Source organism: Python bivittatus, unplaced genomic scaffold (genome assembly GCF_059951505.1).
Source record: "Python bivittatus isolate LINGU-HERP-01145 unplaced genomic scaffold, Pbiv_v1 ctg000400_np1212, whole genome shotgun sequence".
Taxonomy (NCBI): domain Eukaryota; kingdom Metazoa; phylum Chordata; class Lepidosauria; order Squamata; family Pythonidae; genus Python; species Python bivittatus.
This window is the reverse complement of record NW_028277073.1, coordinates 3,922,537-3,939,574: the sequence shown is the minus strand read 5'-3', so window position 1 is coordinate 3,939,574 and position 17,038 is coordinate 3,922,537. Positions and strand designations below refer to the sequence as shown.

The 17,038-nt window shown below is 36.6% G+C and overlaps 1 protein-coding gene and 1 non-coding gene across 3 annotated transcripts in view; both read right to left on the bottom strand.

The window, feature by feature from the left end:
- Positions 1-1,399: 1,399 nt before the first annotated feature.
- CCAR1 (cell division cycle and apoptosis regulator 1) overlaps positions 1,400-17,038 on the bottom strand; it is a 31,182-nt gene continuing 15,543 nt past the window's right edge. For both annotated transcript variants that reach the window (XM_088144320.1, XM_088144321.1), the window contains exons 9-25: positions 14,836-14,965; positions 14,445-14,606; positions 13,806-14,031; positions 13,043-13,156; positions 12,153-12,319; positions 11,252-11,462; positions 10,360-10,443; positions 9,737-9,922; positions 8,494-8,685; positions 7,887-8,120; positions 7,462-7,573; positions 6,715-6,797; positions 5,022-5,168; positions 4,027-4,147; positions 3,320-3,505; positions 2,382-2,587; positions 1,400-2,271 (exon numbers count right to left, since the gene is read on the bottom strand). In XM_088144320.1, the coding sequence (XP_088000446.1) occupies positions 2,212-2,271; positions 2,382-2,587; positions 3,320-3,505; positions 4,027-4,147; positions 5,022-5,168; positions 6,715-6,797; positions 7,462-7,573; positions 7,887-8,120; positions 8,494-8,685; positions 9,737-9,922; positions 10,360-10,443; positions 11,252-11,462; positions 12,153-12,319; positions 13,043-13,156; positions 13,806-14,031; positions 14,445-14,606; positions 14,836-14,965 (2,621 nt within the window). In that variant the 3' untranslated portion in view covers positions 1,400-2,211. The remainder of the gene's footprint in view (positions 2,272-2,381; positions 2,588-3,319; positions 3,506-4,026; positions 4,148-5,021; positions 5,169-6,714; positions 6,798-7,461; positions 7,574-7,886; positions 8,121-8,493; positions 8,686-9,736; positions 9,923-10,359; positions 10,444-11,251; positions 11,463-12,152; positions 12,320-13,042; positions 13,157-13,805; positions 14,032-14,444; positions 14,607-14,835; positions 14,966-17,038) is intronic.
- Positions 12,595-12,657, bottom strand: LOC112540072 (small nucleolar RNA SNORD98). Its single transcript, XR_003084134.1, has one exon. It is a non-coding gene; the product is annotated as a small nucleolar RNA SNORD98 (small nucleolar RNA).

The following is a 17,038-nucleotide window of genomic DNA, read 5'->3' as shown; positions in this document are numbered from 1 at the left end:
TTTTTTTTTCTTGCCATTAAATGGTATTTTCCAAAAACGGTGCACTGGCATTGGTGCCTTTTTGTTCCTGAGGAATAATCTGCTCAGGATTTGTAGATATAGAGAAGTCATGAGCCAGATGTGAAAAATCAAGAGTTCTCTGAAATGTAGTGACTCGGCAGGGAGTAATTGTATGAGCTTTAATGTTACTGGCTTGTCCCGTTCAGTGGCACACAAAGGCTGCTGCTATTTTATGTTTCTCATGCTGGGGTCTCAGCCCAGCCACTTCCTCTCCAGCGCTTCCATCTCTTTTCTTTACTGCATCTGCATTCTTTAGAACCTCAGCTCCACTGTATTTGTCTTCTTTCAGTTTGAATTACTCTTAACCTGTTGCAATCACACCTCCCTGCATTTATTCTCACATTTCCTCCTTTGCTTCTCTTTTTCCTTTCCATTTCTTTTAGACATTATCAACAAACACTCTCTGCCATTTTTTAGATAACTCTTTGCTTCTATGTGTATGATTCATAACATGCTAAAGACTTGGAGGTAAATGTTCATCTGGAGTTCCCTGAAGATCATTCTTTGGGCAACATGTGCAGGCAGAATATGTGAGCAAGGCAACACAGGCTTGCATTCTCAGCTGCTGAACATGGTATCAGCCATGTAGAGTGGAAACTCCCCCCCCCCACATGTTTAGTCAGCATGAGTAAAAGTTCTCTATGCACTGAGCTTTGCCGTGTGAGCGGCTGGACCAAGAGCCCTTCATGAAACTTGTTAGTCAATGAGAAAGGAAGTCTTCTCCCAGGTGAAAGCGGCTGGGGGAATGTCAGAGTCTGCCTGGCCTCCCAAAGTAGTCTTTCAATACAGGCCCTTGGGGTTAAGATGATGCTTACAGAAACCTTCCTAGTGGGAAATGGAGAAAATGTCATTTGTTTCATGTGATCCGTAATGTCTCTTTCAAACTTTACATTGTGTTGCACTGCTATTTAAGGTTTGCTTTCTGGATTAAACAGATAATAATGTAACATTATCCGTTTGATTGGGAATGGGAAGTGTTTATTCAAAATGCTTTCACAATCAATTATGTTAGTATTTGATGTCAAGGAGCCCAACAGAACAATTTGAGACATTTAAGGATTCTGCCTTTTAAGCTACCAACAACGAACATGTTGTCAATCTGGCAGCTATTTAATTATAGCAGCTATTTTACATCTGATTCTGAGTTTCAGGTTAAGTTACTCCTTTCATATTGAGTAAACTCAAACATACTTGTGCCCAAATATATCCCTCCATACCACATTATCCTATTAACACAACAAGATTGCTGTGTTACTGCTTAAATTTAGATATTTTATGACTTGTGTGAAATGCATGTAATACCTTCATTGGAAGACGGTCTTAAGAAATTAACACTGGGAAGGTAAATAGCCAATTTAATGAAAGCCAATATAAAACTAGTAGCAATTTTTCCAAATAAAGCATTATACTGACATCTACTGGCCCGGTATGTATTAGTCAATTGTACATTCTCATACAATTTTTAAAACTTGCTAATATATTAATGTAGGGATAGAACATTTCAAGGAATACAAAATATGCATAATAAAACAAATATGTTTTTATATAAATCCCAATTTACCAATGTTCTGTAAGTTTCTTATTATTCTTTTCCTCAATTACTGTGCATCAAAACAGTAATAAGAACTTCCAAGAAAAGTCACAATTCAAAGGGAAAAAACTCTGACAAAAATTCAAGAGTGTATTTAAAAATCTTTACTGGCAAAATTAAGCAGCATGCTATGATTTATATACCCGGATTTTTTTTTTAAAAAAACCTAAATAGTCTGAAATAAAACCTAAGAATGGCATCTCTATAAATAATGAAAAATGTTTGCACTAAGTTGTAAAGGGAAAGTTTTGGTAATTAAATACTTGCTATTTCCCATGAAGTTGATGAACTTTATTAGCATTCAAACTATAACCAAATTTACCCTAAAACATTTTGCAATGCAAAATTATTTTCACTCAAGGAGTGTCTAACAAATTGAGGGCTGTGAATTACAAGCAATCTTTTGAAGCAGGCTCACACATTTATAAAACTTTATACAACCTTGCTTGGACTAAAGTATTTATACTACTAAATTAAACATGCATCACTTTCATACACTCCAGTTTCATGATTTATATTACATTATGTAACATTCTTTTTTTCCAGCGGCAGCATGTTTGTCATACATTCGCTCCGTTTTCTTTGGATGTTTGATCTTTATCCTCATTCTTCGCACTGTCCTATGGAAAAAGGATGCAGGGAATCAGTGAAAAGCTGCTATAACCAGATTAAGATATTCTGCCCTTCCCATTCACAGGAAATTTTGCAGAACAGTTACAGAGAGCTTTACCTTCTTAAGAACCATGTGTATTTCATCCATAACGGTTGCCAAACCTTTGATGGTCTTAGTCAGCTGCCCTTCAAACTGTAAATTTGTATCTTCTGATATCTTCAAGTTCTCCTGCAGCTTGCTGAGCTCTTTTTTCACCTCTTTAATTTCCACAGAGAGGCTTTTGTTTAAGTTCCCCAAATTCAATATAGTCTTTTCATCTTCATCTGAAAAAAAAAATGCAATGATTTAATCTTTCACACTGCATCTTTCTATAACAATTTAAATTGATTAGAGAAAATATAGGATTAAAATGCCAAGTGGGCACTTTACTCTATAGGACAAAGCTAGTAAAGGTTTTTTTTTTTTTTTGGTGCCTTGAAGTCAGTGTTGACTCCTGGCGACTGTCTGGGCAAGGTTTTTCAGAAGTGATTTGCCATTGCCTCCTCCTTTAGGGCTGAGTAAGAGTGACTGGTCCAAGGTCACCCAGGTGGCTTTGTGCCTAAAGTGGGACTAGAACACACGATCTCCTGCTTTCTAGTCTGGTGCCTTAACCTCTATAACAAACTGGCTCTACTGGCTTTACTATCATTATGTCCTTTTTAGTTAAAATGATGAGGCAAGACTATTCAGATCAATTAATCTGACTCAGAAAGTGAAAATCCATTTGTTAACTGGCACACACATCAGTAGTACAATATATGCATTTCATAGATATTATGCATGTGTATTATGCTTTTTTTTCTTGCTTATAACAGAAAAAAATATAAAAGCTATTCCTGGGTGATATCTAATGATATAATGACTGCCAGCAGAAGCAGTTCTCTCTCTCCATAGCACAACCCAGCCTTCAATCTACTGGAGCAACTGGAATTCATTCTTCCTCCACTCTGGTGCCACTGTCTTTTGATTAATCCATTTTGAGTTAATGAAAAATGAACTAAATTATGCATGCCCACCTGTTTTTTCTTCCAGTGATTGAAGCTTTTGTTCCATTTCAGCTCGTGCTTTTTCGCTCTTCTCTAATTTCTGCAAGAGACTCCCCACGTCCACCATGGCTCCATTATAGACAATGAGACCAACGTTTTCCTCTGATGTTTTGGATTCTTGCTTTACAGCAGGTGATGGCAGCAGCAGCCTGTTTCCTATAGGCATTAAGAATTATAATGACTACAATGTAATAAAACCAAATAAGTACAATAAAATGTTTTTAGTTTCCAACCAATTTGGTTTTATATATTCCTTTTTTTCCTTACTAAGTCATACATTACTGATATATTATTTTATTATTCCTTAAGGTTATTGATTTGTACATTCAAATGTCTGGAAGCTGAATGTCTGCTGTTCACCCAAAATAAACAGAAAATCCTTATCACTGTTAATAGTCCTGAGTGTTTACATTTATTTCCTAATTGTTTACAGTTTGTTTTTAATTTTTTTATATCAGACCTTTTCTCAAACAAGTTCAGAACATTAAAAATGAGTAAAACGTTTTACATTTAATGTGCTTTCAACTTATAAAATAACCATGAACTTCTGAAGCACAAAACTAGAAGCATAAATTACGAGCAATCAAGACAGTGATAACAATCACAAGAAATCAAAATCAGTATGCTGAAACTATTCCAGATGTGAAATGTCTTTATTAATAAAAAAAGTATGCTACCTAGCATTTCTTCCTGTGGACTTTCCATTTCTTCTGGATTTTCTTCATCTTTCGAAGTATCTGTCAGTTTTCTATAAAAGCAAGATTCTCGAAGTACTACTTTATTAAGTAGTTTCTTAACCTAGATTAATACAAGAGAACAGATATACATAATTATTTTTAATAACTAAAATATGTCTTATTCAATAAAGATATTACTATTATTAGAATAAAGACATGAAAACAAGCATTTCACACAATTTTTAACTTGAAATGGCTTTTTTTTTTACATGAAATATCTTGCTTGTAAGATTGGCCTTTGACAAGACTACACGTAGTCCTCACTTAATGACTCTAATTGGGATCAGTGACTCTGCCACTAAGTGAAGCAGTTGCTAAGTGGAAAACCATGTGACCACAACTGTGCTTTCTGGCTGGAAAGAGACAAGACTATTCAATTTCACAGCTTCAGCTTCTGTTTGCCTCCTAACCACTTCCCCCACCTTTGGAATGCTCAAGTGCTTAAATATTTGTTGTCTTGTACACATCAAAAGCAATGCGACTGTGCTGCAGCCTGGGGCTGGGAGCCACGGTTACGCTACGTAAACACCTTACAGTACTCTCTCGAAATCTCTTTCTCTCCAATCTCTCTGCTCTATGAGGCGGGTGGGGAGAAAAACAGCAAGTGTTTTCTGTAGGCAATCTCTCCTTTGCCTGACCCTTCCTGCTGCTGGCATGATCACTTTGCTTACAATGTGTAGAAGAGCAAACAGCTTACTCTCTTGCAATCCCTTTCTCTCTAATCAATCTGCTCTGCAAGGGGAGGGGAAGAAAAAACCACAGGTCAGGCACAGGACAACACATACTGACTGTAATGGCAATAACATGACTGAGGGATTCTGCAGAGGTTGTAAATGGCCATAAATGGGCTGTAAAGTTATTTTTTTTAGCACCATCAAAATGGTCACTGAATGAATGGTTGGTAAGTGAAGACTACTTATACTTCCAAAACACACCTGAGCTCTTGAGAGATGTAGTCCAAGTGTGTACAGGATCTCTTCCAAATCTTTTTCAAGAAGATATGCACAATGGCATTGATCAAAGTAAACAAAAGCCATCAGAAGATCTCGATTAATAGTTACCATCTGGGTCTTGTTTCTTTCCTAAAAAAATACAGTTTATGATAATTTTTTTGTGAATACGTTTAGGGAATTAGTTTATAATAGGGAATCTTATTACATTACAGTGCTAAACACTATTACAGAGCTAAACAATTAACAGCCTGTATATATTTACAGCAAAAATCTAACCAAATTCAAGCAGGAATGGTTCTCTTATATACAACATGTTACACAGCAAGGCAAACTAAGATACTTAGAATATGGTTTTTGAAGAAAAAATAAATAAACTGTTTAGAAAATAATCAAAACAATCCAAATAGAAATGAGCAATAATCACAGATGTCCAGAGCACACCACAAAATTATTTAAGTAACACATTAGCAGCTGGGGAAAAAAAGGAGAGAGGGACTACTAGAATCCTTTTTTCTTTAATTTTTTTTTGAAGGGGGGTGTTGGCCTTTCTAAAAAAAAAACTTTATCCTTTTTTAATCATATTTTCATTCCAATCTTCGCTTTAGAGTTTATTTTATGTATGTATATGTATTCCTTTCCACTTTGTTTTTACTTTTGTTGTTTTACCTAATTAATAAATAAATAAAACCAGAAAAAAAAATTAACAGCCCAAAACTTTGTTTTTGCACCATTTTAAGTTCAGAATTCTTGCCTGCAAGCTAAAAGGAAGCAGCATCAGCAACTGACCTAATTACTTTCTGAAAACAAATTATGACACTAATTATAGGACAGAATTACTTGAACACCATTCCATGTGTGTGGAAAGTGTTTTCACATTAAACACAAGTTTTAAGTTAAACAGAATTAAAGCACATTCCAAAGTGAATATTTCCATTTCTTTCCTAATTCCAGATAAACTCTTTCCTCCATAACAGACATTTCTGCCTATGGATCATTTCAACTGAACTACCAAGCAGATTTCAACTGCAAGTGAAATGTATGCAGAGTTATGAATAAAACCCACTGAATTCAATGGATTTAACTTCTGAGTGGACATGGACAAAGTTACAATGTTCATGTCCTTTCTCTTGCTGCCTGGAGATTCAGAATCTGCTGAGGACTAACAGCCCAGTATAAAAACTTGAATCATTGGCAAACAGTATCCCCAAGTCCCAAACTTCCAGACAGCCACAGTCAATGGTACTGAAAGCCACCCAAAAGTTCAGGAGAAATAGCAAAGCATCCACTTGCCAACATAAGACGTAATATAAGGCAACCAAGCATTCTCCTATCCCTGGTGCAAATCTGACATTAATGGGTCCAGATAATCAATATTCTCCAGACACATCTGGATTTGTGAGTTAATCGGCCAGAAGGAGTAAGGCCTCATTCTCCAGAAACCTTATCCACATCCTTGAAATCTGCAAGTTGAAAAGAATCCAAAACAACAGGACAAAACGGTTACCAAAGTTACATCACTATGGCCTCCCCACACTGGAATCAAAATTGTGGATCAACTGGATTGGAAATAGAATAATAAAAGAATAACGCAAACAGCTAAAGATGGGGTTCCATCTACCTGTAGCATTTTGGTGAAAGGAACAAAAGGAGCATTAAACCTGACAAAGCCAAATACCTTATCTTTAGAAGCCCTGTCTTTGCAATGTCGGTTTCCCTCTCTTCTGTCATCTCGTCTGTTCATTTCATCATCATCTCTGTCTATAAAAACCAGATCATACTTTTTAGCATACTTGAAACGCTTTGTAATACCATCAAAAATATATTTTTATTTCTTATTGTTTGTTTACTGAACAAAACATCAGCATTAAAATATACCGAAGGAAAACAAGAAAAACCTTAGGATCTGTGATGTTTAAAGATGGGGGTATCTACTTTGGTTAAAGAAATTAATACAGCGGCAAATAGCTTAGTAGAACCCAACAATTAAGGATAGGTTTTAAAATTGCTCATCATCATAATTTCTTACACATTTAACTAAATAATTTTTCCTATTTCAATTGGTTGTATAAAATAATAAGGAAGTTCACAATGTTTCTATTCTTTAAGTATACAAATTGATATAAATTCCTAAGTTACTTTCTTTTTGTTATGTTTTTGTTTTAATTCTTTGTATATTTTAAGTATCTCTGAAGATACACATATTTCTCAATTGGTTAAGGACTTCTCTCTTACAAAAGGAAAAAAAAGGAAGTTCTGCTGACACCATTTGCAAAAACAAAAATATACCAGTTCTTTTTTCCCCCGTTTTAACTCCCAGCAATAATCACAATTTTATAGTATTTTTTCACATACTATGTGCAGTTATAACACAAAACTGGAGGTCCTGCTTCATTTTAATTTAAAAATATTATCCCCAATATACCATCATCTTCATCCTCTGCATCTTCAGCTTCCATTGGATCATATTCTTCCTGGTTATTGTCATCTTCCATTTCATCATCATCCTTAGAATCATCTTTCCTCTTATCTTCCCTCTGTAAGTAATCCCAAAACATTAATACAATCCATGTTTGGGGACACTAATTAAAGATCCATGGACCAGTTAATTGCATGGAGAAAGTTCTAAAACCCTCAAGATCTTAGCAAATAAGAAAAAACTACATTTTCTCATATATCAGTTTTAAAAGTTAAAATTTAAAAGGGAAAGAAATCCACTTGGGAATTCCCACCAAACAAAATCTGAAAATACTAATGTCAATATCAGTATAAGTGTTGCATTATGTATGAAATAAAACCAATAAATACATACAAAAAAGGTAAATTGTTTTCTAGATAAATGAAACCAACCTTTTTGTCATCTCTGTCATCTTTTTTATCTTTATCATCTCCAGATTTTCTTCTTTTGGGCTTAGGGTCATCATTTTCATCATCTCGCTCTTCCTTTTTCTCTTTTTTCTCATCTTTTTTGTTCTTTTTGTCTTTTTTATCTTCCTTATCCGGAAGAGACAACAATGATTTGTAGATTCGTACACCAAAATCCCTCTGAAGCATTTCATTGAAAAGTTCTGCAAATAATGAAACCTGCAAGAAGAATATTGAAAGAACCAGTCATTACTTGTATACGCCTATCTAAAAAATATTACCATTACCATACTTCTAAAACAAACCAGAACAGACAAAATAAACAGCAAGCTAGAACCAAAGGAAATAACCACATATTAAACCATAGTTATGACAACAAAATCTGAACTTCCCAGTAGCATCCTTTACTTCTAAATCTGGCAACAGGCCCTCTCTCATTAGAAAACAAAGGTGTAGAATAAAATTAAAACTCAAAGCCAGAAAGAGTGCACTTTTAGGCTAAAAAAAGAAGCATTCATCCAATGTAATGGAAGCAGATGGAACTCAAACACCTGGCTTCTTGAAGAGCCAAGTGGGGAAAGTTAAGTGTTACCTCAAAGGAATGTTCTTTGTTATCTTCCAACCTGTAATCCAGAAGAACACTAAGGGACATAATACTGCAGTCAAACTTTCCACTTTTGGCTGCCCAGTTAGGATGCACAATGATTGCAGGTTCATCAGGCAAAATGTATCTTCTCTCTCGACGCTGGCGTTCTACTTCTTCTAACCGTTTCCTCTCTTCTTCCTAAAGCATTGAGAAAACAATTCGGACTGAGACTTTAAATGCTCACTCTTTGAAGTCAACAACAACAAAAAGAAAGGTCTGGGCCACAACCTTACTGAAAAAGGAACAGACATCACATCCAAGCGGGACATTCTATGCCTGGATAGCCAGTGCAGTGTAAGCAAAAAAATAATTCTGGGTGTAAATTCAAATCTCTATTTAGCCATAAAGCACTTGAACACTAAATAAGTAGTGCTGTGAGGAAAGATCATACACGCCACCTTGAGCATACAAAGCCCTTTATGACTTGGCCTCCTTCAAAATAATTCTGCCCATTCTGGGCATGTCTCTGGACATGATGCTGAGGGCCTGTCTTTGAGAGAGATTGGAGGGAATGTGGACCCAGAGTCAGCCTTTCTCTGTGATGACCCTGATGCCGTGGGATGCTGTCGCTCTGGAGATTTGCCTGGTGCCTTTCCTACTGGCTTTTTGGAAGGCTGTCAAGATGGTTTTGAATGAGCGGGCTTTTAAGAAAAGTATGATTGTTGATTTGGAGGTCTTTAAATTTTGTTTTGATTTTATGGCAAATTTGGACTACCATACTGACATTTTTATACTGCTGTATTTCTGGCATCATATTTTTATGTTATTGTATTTTTGCTTGTTGGGGTTTATTGGGATTATTTCTAAATGTTATAAATTGCTTGGAATCAATCAATCAAATAAAATATTAAGACATACAAATTCAAATGTTAAAAAAGCATTAGTATAAATGACTTGGTCCCTTTTTATGCTATTGTCATCCTTGCTGAAGGTCTACAAGTATTTACATGGGAAGCAAATACTTTTTCTGCCCTGTAGTTCTACCAAGCAGAAGAGGAACCAACTATGAGTAAGGAGCATCTACACTACAATTAAGCAAGGTTCTGGTAATTTTTAAGAGTTCAAAGACTAAATAAGATAGGTGGAATGCTGATTCTGACAACCATGTTCTTTTCTCACACACTTAAGCATTCAGCTTAATTATGAATCAAACGCTTAGCACTTAAACATTAATTTGCTAGATGTCCACCTCTTTGTCATCTTCAGACTTTCTTTCTTCTTCCTCCTCATCCTCCTTTTCAGATTTTTCCAATTCTTTCTGTTCTTCCTTTTGCTCCTCCACTTTTAGTTGCTTTGTTAGCCGGGCTATTAGCTGGGATTTCAGACCTTTCGAGCTAAGAGTTCGACTTTCTAACTCCTTGCGTAGGTCATTCACCTAATTAATTTAATATTAAATTAAATACATAAATCAGATATGTACTGTTTATACAGTCAAACACCTTGAGAAACACCTCCACATCAAATCTAAAACATAATGAAGGAAAACTTTAGCAACTAAACAAAAATCTTGATAGAATTTATGATAACTGCTTACAAAAAGCAAAGTATATTTTTCATCATTTCAGAAAAACAAACAAAAAACATCCTTTAATATCTTTAAGAATCATGCTTTAAGCTGTATAAATATTTGGAGTTGCATCCAATGGGAACCCTTCCACAGACATAAGGGGGTCTACCAGCACAACTGATTCTTCTTCCACTCTTCAGCCCTTTCACTTCTTCCCAAGGATCTTCTGGAGTTCCAGAGGGGCTGGAGGGGCATCTCACTGCACATGGCTGTCTAATACTGGATGTAGTCTTCAGTGCATTTACCTTCATTGCTTTTGGATCAAGTTTGGACCAATGGGTAGGAGTAGATATTTCTTTAGCTTCCCCATCATCTTTTTCCTCTTCATCCTAAAAAATGAAAGAAAGACATGTTCCTTCAGGAAAGTATTAAAATAAAGGTCCATCTTTTTTAATTCCTGTGGCTGATCTGGGCAAGGTCACAACTGTTTCATCAGATAGTCTTCTCCTAAAGTTACCATTTCAACAAAGCCACATACACACATTCTGCTACTTTAACAATGATCACAGTGCCTCTCTCATCAGCCAATAAGAGTCTTCTCTGTGAAACACAAAAGGGTGATAAAAAAACCAACAAACAAAGAACATCAGGGATACACAGACATTTCTGGTCACCACTAACCACACAGCCTGTGATTTTCCCCAAATATCAAACCACCCAAAATATTCTCATATTGTTAGACCTTTTACATTTACCAAGATGCCAAACAGCCATACGGCCTAAAAAGGCTATGTTATTTCAACATCTTGCCTATTTCCAAGTACCATTATGTATTTTTAAAAGGCTAATGTATGAGAGAAAACTCAGGTATTTTTTGCTTTACACAATTCTTAACACTGAATCTCACTCAACAACTGGTCCCAGATTCCAGCAACTAATTCTAAGATGTCAGAGATTTGTGAATTCAATGTACAGTTTTAATTCCACTTGTTGCATCCGCACACATTTTAAGTTAGTATACTAGCTGCAATTAAACAAAACAGGGATTCTATACTGCTGAAAGCTGGTTTACCAGTCATTGTTACCAGTTATGTTCCTCCTAGGTATGTTTGTGGTGTAGCATGTGATGTGCATTTTGTGCCTGTGTTCCTGCGCCTGTGAGAAGCAGAAATAGAAAAAGGGATTAGCGTTCAGTGCCTGTTCTCCATCAGCCTCCTTGCGTTCACCCTGAAGCTTCTCGACCAGCTGCTGCTTGTATCCTCGGGAGAGGGTTTCCCACTCTGAGCGGGTGGGAAGGCAATGCCAAACATCCGGGAAAAATAAAACCACTGTCTCCACATGAGCTGGAACTGTACGCCCCTTGTGGGTCTCCTCAGGGCGATGGTAGCGAATCTCTGCAAAACGGTACCTGTTGCAAGGGAAGAAGCATGTTGGAAAAAAAATTCTAGAATACATTTTATAGAGCCTAGTTCACTGCAGCACATCAAGTAAAGAAACTTTGCTGCGACAACCTGAATTTTTTTAAAGAAAAAAAAAATGAAAGCCATATATTCTCTTTGAAAAACTTGCAGAATTTATTTTAAGACACCTGCTCAAGAATATATTAATTGCCAAAGACCATGCAATTGGCTATTCCATATTAAAATGTGCAGTACTGGTCTGAACTTAAATTTAGTGGAATTATCTTTTAAATTTGGTATACAATAGTCTGTTTGCAAAGTGACAGACAGGTGATTTAACATCCAAGTAGGAAATCCAACAGGAGAAGATATGGCTACCCCAAACATCTAATTGTAACACGAGAATAATGAAATGAAGTTTCCTTGACGATCTCCTCCAGCTATGCGTGAAATGAAAAATATTTTAACATACAGGCATTGCAAAATTCACACAACAAATACATGATTTTAAAAGCTCATTTTTCAAACCTTTTGGCACCAAATCACATTTGCACTGTTAACTAGGACAGCAACTTGAGTAGTTTACCTGGATAACTACTGGATCCTGATAAAGAAAGGAAGAGGCTGGCTTTGACAAAATCACTTTCATTTTATGCATGCTCAAGGTCTCCAGAATATTTCAAGAATACAATACTTACCATTGTGTGCATACACTTAAATCAATTCCTGTTAGGGCCCTGCAACACCGGATAGCAGTTTTAATCAGCACAGATGGGTCTTTCTCTGGGTCAGGTCCATCCAGTGAAGGTGACCAATGTCCACCAATAGCCATGGCTTCATCTTTCCCTTTCATACCCACTAAAAACTAGATAAGAAACAGTTACTTAATTAATACTTAGCTACAAAGAAAAAACTCTCCAGACAATGGCACTGCAGTTCTAAATGATATACATGCTATTTTCTCAGCATAAGAAAACATCTTTGTATCTGAGTTTAATAGCATAGGCCTATATGACACATTCCATATGAATGTATTGTTTTTATTTTATACTTGATGGGTCTGTGGCCTGTAATAAAGTTTTTCATTTGTTCATTCATTTATGAAAGTGTGTAATGGAAGTAACAGTCTTGCAAAAAGATGAGTTCAGCTTTTGTTTTCCACAATACATTTCAGTAATGGAATAGGTTTAAACATCATTACTCATTAATTTTGCAAGATCCCTGTGCAAGTTTTACCACCATACAGAAAGTCTTATACAAAACAGATGGAAATAGTCTCTCTAGTAAAATAACTAACTTTATGAAAGCTAGTGCAGAATACAGGCTTGTAAATATTAAATGCTTTTACACTCCTAAAACTAAACAGATGCTAACTTAACCAGCAATCTGGACTCAAGACGTAAGAATATAATGTTTTAAATGCTCCCAGATAAGTGAAAACAGAAAGTCTATGTCTGCAAGTGGAACTAAACACCTCATCAGCCATATTCCACATGGTCACTGGTGAGGAATGATGGGAGCTATAGCCACACCCCCAACCCTGATAAGGATTTTGTAACAAAATGTTTTTACAAGAATTTATTTTAACCTTTATAAGTCTAGCGGGGTGTTGAAAACCATCCCGGACTTCTTGAGGATCTTCAGCAAGGGCACATGATTTGTGATAAAGATCTTCCATGCTAGGACTAGCCATGAGCATCACCTGTTTGAACAGCAAGATAGTATCATGTGAAATAAGCAATGGTACAAAATGTAATACAAGGCCTGACCCTCCAAAGATAACTAAAGAGGCAGGTGGGATGGCTTTTGTGGCAGGAGAGTCTGATCTGCTTTGTTTAAGCCAATCCATCAGCAAATGGACACAATCTGATACAATCCTGAGTGTCTTATATGGAAAAATAAACATCCACATATGTATTTTGAAGGGGTTAATTTAAGAAACTAAAGAGCATTATTGTTTAATGTTTAATTTTTGATTCAATGCTCTTTAGAAGTTCAAATCACAACCTTAGAAATGCTTACTCTAACTTCATATAAGTTTCGAAGGCCCACTAAACACGTACAAAGGCAACTGATTGTTCCTATCAATTTGCAAAATGATTTGACAATTGCTTTCCTACTTTCTAATGACTTACGTGAGGTTCAAACAATTCAAACAAGAAAGAGCACAGGATATAAATGCTTCTGATAGTACTAAATCCCCCTAAGGCAGTGTTGTCCAAACTTGGCCACTTTAAGATGAGTGGAATTCTGGGAGTTGAAGTCCACTCATCTTAAAGTGGCCAAGTTTGGACAACACTGCCCTAAGGGGATTTCTAAGGAAGAAGTGGCATCTTGGATGCTACACGCACCTTTGCACTGTAAAGATGATCAGCATCTGCTGGGTCCAGCACAGCGGTGTTCTTATCCAGGGGGTCGACTTCTCTTTGCATGACATAGAAATTGCAGTAGTTTCCCAGCTGAAATGGTCTTGGCATAGGAAAAGCATCCACCCAAGTAAACTGAGCATCAAAGAAGTCACTTGGGATATACAAGTTCTGGTATCGTCGCCTCAATTCCATCATATCACAACTAAGGCTTTAAATGATAAGAATATATATTTTACAAATGTAAAGATGTCCGACCATATAAAAGTTCAATCTCACCAAATGCAGAGCTGACCATAAACAGTTTGTTTATTTTGGCTTATCAGTTTGGATTTGCAGAAAAACATAATTTTTAAGGCATTTTGACAGACCATACCCCGAACAGCAGGCTCTTATTATTATTTTTATAGTCCTCATCAGCAGGGTCTTGAGCCAAGTTGGCTAGAATTCTAGGGGCTGTAAATAGAACAAATCTGGAGAACTGCAGGCCTGGAAAGGATGCTTTTTAGCTTAAAATGAATAAAAATTAAGACAGGTATTTATTTCTTAGCCTCGCCTATTACATACTTCAGGTTCTTTCCAAAAGTAGAAGTAAATGTGATATGCATTAACCAAGCAACATACCAATCTAATGAGAACTTGGAAAACTGCACTGTATAGCGGGGAACAACACGCCGGGGCCTTCGAGGTGATCTTTCTCTCTCTCTTCGAGGTGATCTCTCTCGAGAACGTTTTCTCTGGGGCGATCTTTCTCGTGATCTGCGCCTCTCACGCTCTCTCTCACGACTTAAACATATATGAAATAGAAATTTTTCATTTTAGTATCTGTGGCATTATGAATACACCAATGACAAAGTCTATAATCCTAAAGCCAGCAGCAGGAATTGCCAATAAATTAAAATAACATTTATTTATAGGACATTCCTATACCTTTCCTTCTATAAAAAATATTGCTTTTATCTCAACTTCAAATAATTATGCATGAAAGAAAATTAATTGGAATTGTATATCATACCTTCTGTCATCTTTTCTGTTAGCCATGGGGTCTCCTCTGTCATTCCGGCCTGAAAATCTGGGCGGCGGATCTAATCTTCGAGCTGGCTGAGGCTGTGAAACTATTCGAACAGGAGGCTGTAGCAAACCAGCTGGGGTGAGGGGAGAAATACCACAAGTTTTAAAAAACTTTTTCATAACATTGCATTAATTATAAAACAAATCTGTTCGATTAGCGGAATAGGTTTTCCATAAAGTATTTCTATAAACTCTGCTGATTTATTTAGAGTAAAGACATTGATTATAATGAAACGCAACAGAAAAAGCCTCATATTTAGCTCAACAGAGCATGGCCATTTAATTTAGGACTGTAGCTGAGGCTATATCCTATACTAGGATCACACTCCTGAAAGTGGGTACAATTAGAACTAATCAAATCAACTAAACACTAATTAATATTCAATAAGAGATCACCCCTCTTTTTCTCCAGGTTTTTACTCATTTTAATTTTAATTAAATGTAAAGTACACAGTAAATTCCACAAACAGAAAGCATGTAAACCTATGAAATACCTAGATTCCTGTTTAGTATGCTTAAGTAGCTTTCCTACATGCATGGTTATGACATATAAATATGAAACAGCCCTTTCACACATCTTTCTGAACAAAGAGGAAAGAGACTCAGATGTAAACAGTTTGTTGATCACTGGCTTTCTACAATGGGAACTCAGGATTTGCAAACAAATTCATTGGGAAAAGGGGACTGGGAAACCTAGTCCACTTTCCCTCCAAACTGCAATCATATTTTGGCCTGCTGAATAACACAGTAGACCAGAGTGCCTCTCAATGGTTGCTTTAACTTTCCAGAGACAGGCAACAGAAAGGAAGATTAGCGGCAACTAAGTACAGGAATGTCTGACAAGGGCAAGGATTAAGGGAGGCAAGTTAAAAAATGAAAAACAAGACATAAGATGTAGCAGGAAAGGGAAGCTTAGAATGAAGTACGTTGAGGCAGCATCAGAAGGCCAATGCCAGGCAAGACGTTTTTATGCCAGGCATTTTAGGAGAGTACCAAGAAAGGTGGGTGGGTGGGTAGGCACATCATGGGCAACTCCTTGAGTTGCCCATGAACTCTTTTTCATCTCCCCTCCACTGGCTGCTTCAAAGCCAGATGAGACAGTGCCTTTCATGGACCTGTACATGTCTCATAAATTGTGTATACCTAATTTAGACTATACAAGGAAAGAAACACTGACATTTTACTTTCCAGACTACTATATACAGTTATTCTACACTGTTACAAAAACTGAAAATATTAAACCCCCATAACTCAGAAAATATTAACCTGTTGGAAGACACTGCCTCTTCCATTCAATTTCCAATAACATATGATAAAAATTGATGTCAATTTCAACAATGAACAGAACAACAGTGTGCAAGTAGATTTGCCATAGTGAAGGGCATGCTTCCTGGTTAACATTTTTCAATATTTGAAAAGAAAGCACAAATGTAAGTTGGGATTAATTGTTAGGTATCTAAACAAGCAACTCACTTTCAGATGTTCCAGATAAACACAAGGAAACTCACAAGGAAAAAAAGAGGGACAGTTTTGTTCCATGACTGAAATCTCTTCCTGAAACTATCCATAATGTGTTATTTCTAAAGCTATCAATACAGCTGTCCCATTAAGCCCCATGAGGCAATTCTCTATATTTCAACGTACAGTGGTACCTCTAGTTACGAACTTAATCCGTTCCGTGACTCTGGTTGCAAGTCGAGTTGGTTGCAAGTCGAGGTAAAGTTTCCCATAAGGTTCAATGTAAATATGGTTAATCCGTTCCGCCCTCCGAATTTGGTCGCACCCCGAGGTAAATTTCCCCCATAAGGTTCAATGTAAATATGGCTAAACAGTTCTGAAACATATGCATTTTATTTTTAAACCTCAAAAACATGAAAAAAAGTACAGTACAGCACAGTATGAAGAGGGAGAATGGGGTGGGGAGGCAGTTATTGTTTGGAGGGAGAGTCCCCCTCCAAAGAGACATCTCCTTCAGGGGTTTCCTCTCTCCTTTGCCTCTTAGCTGCAGGCTCAGTTCTGGGGAAAAACCTGTCTAAAGTCAGTTGCCAGCCTGCTCTGCATTTTCTTTGGAGCCATGCTGACAAGCACACCAAAAACCTTCCAAACGCCACAAAACACACCACAAGCCTCACCGAATGTCTCCTTGC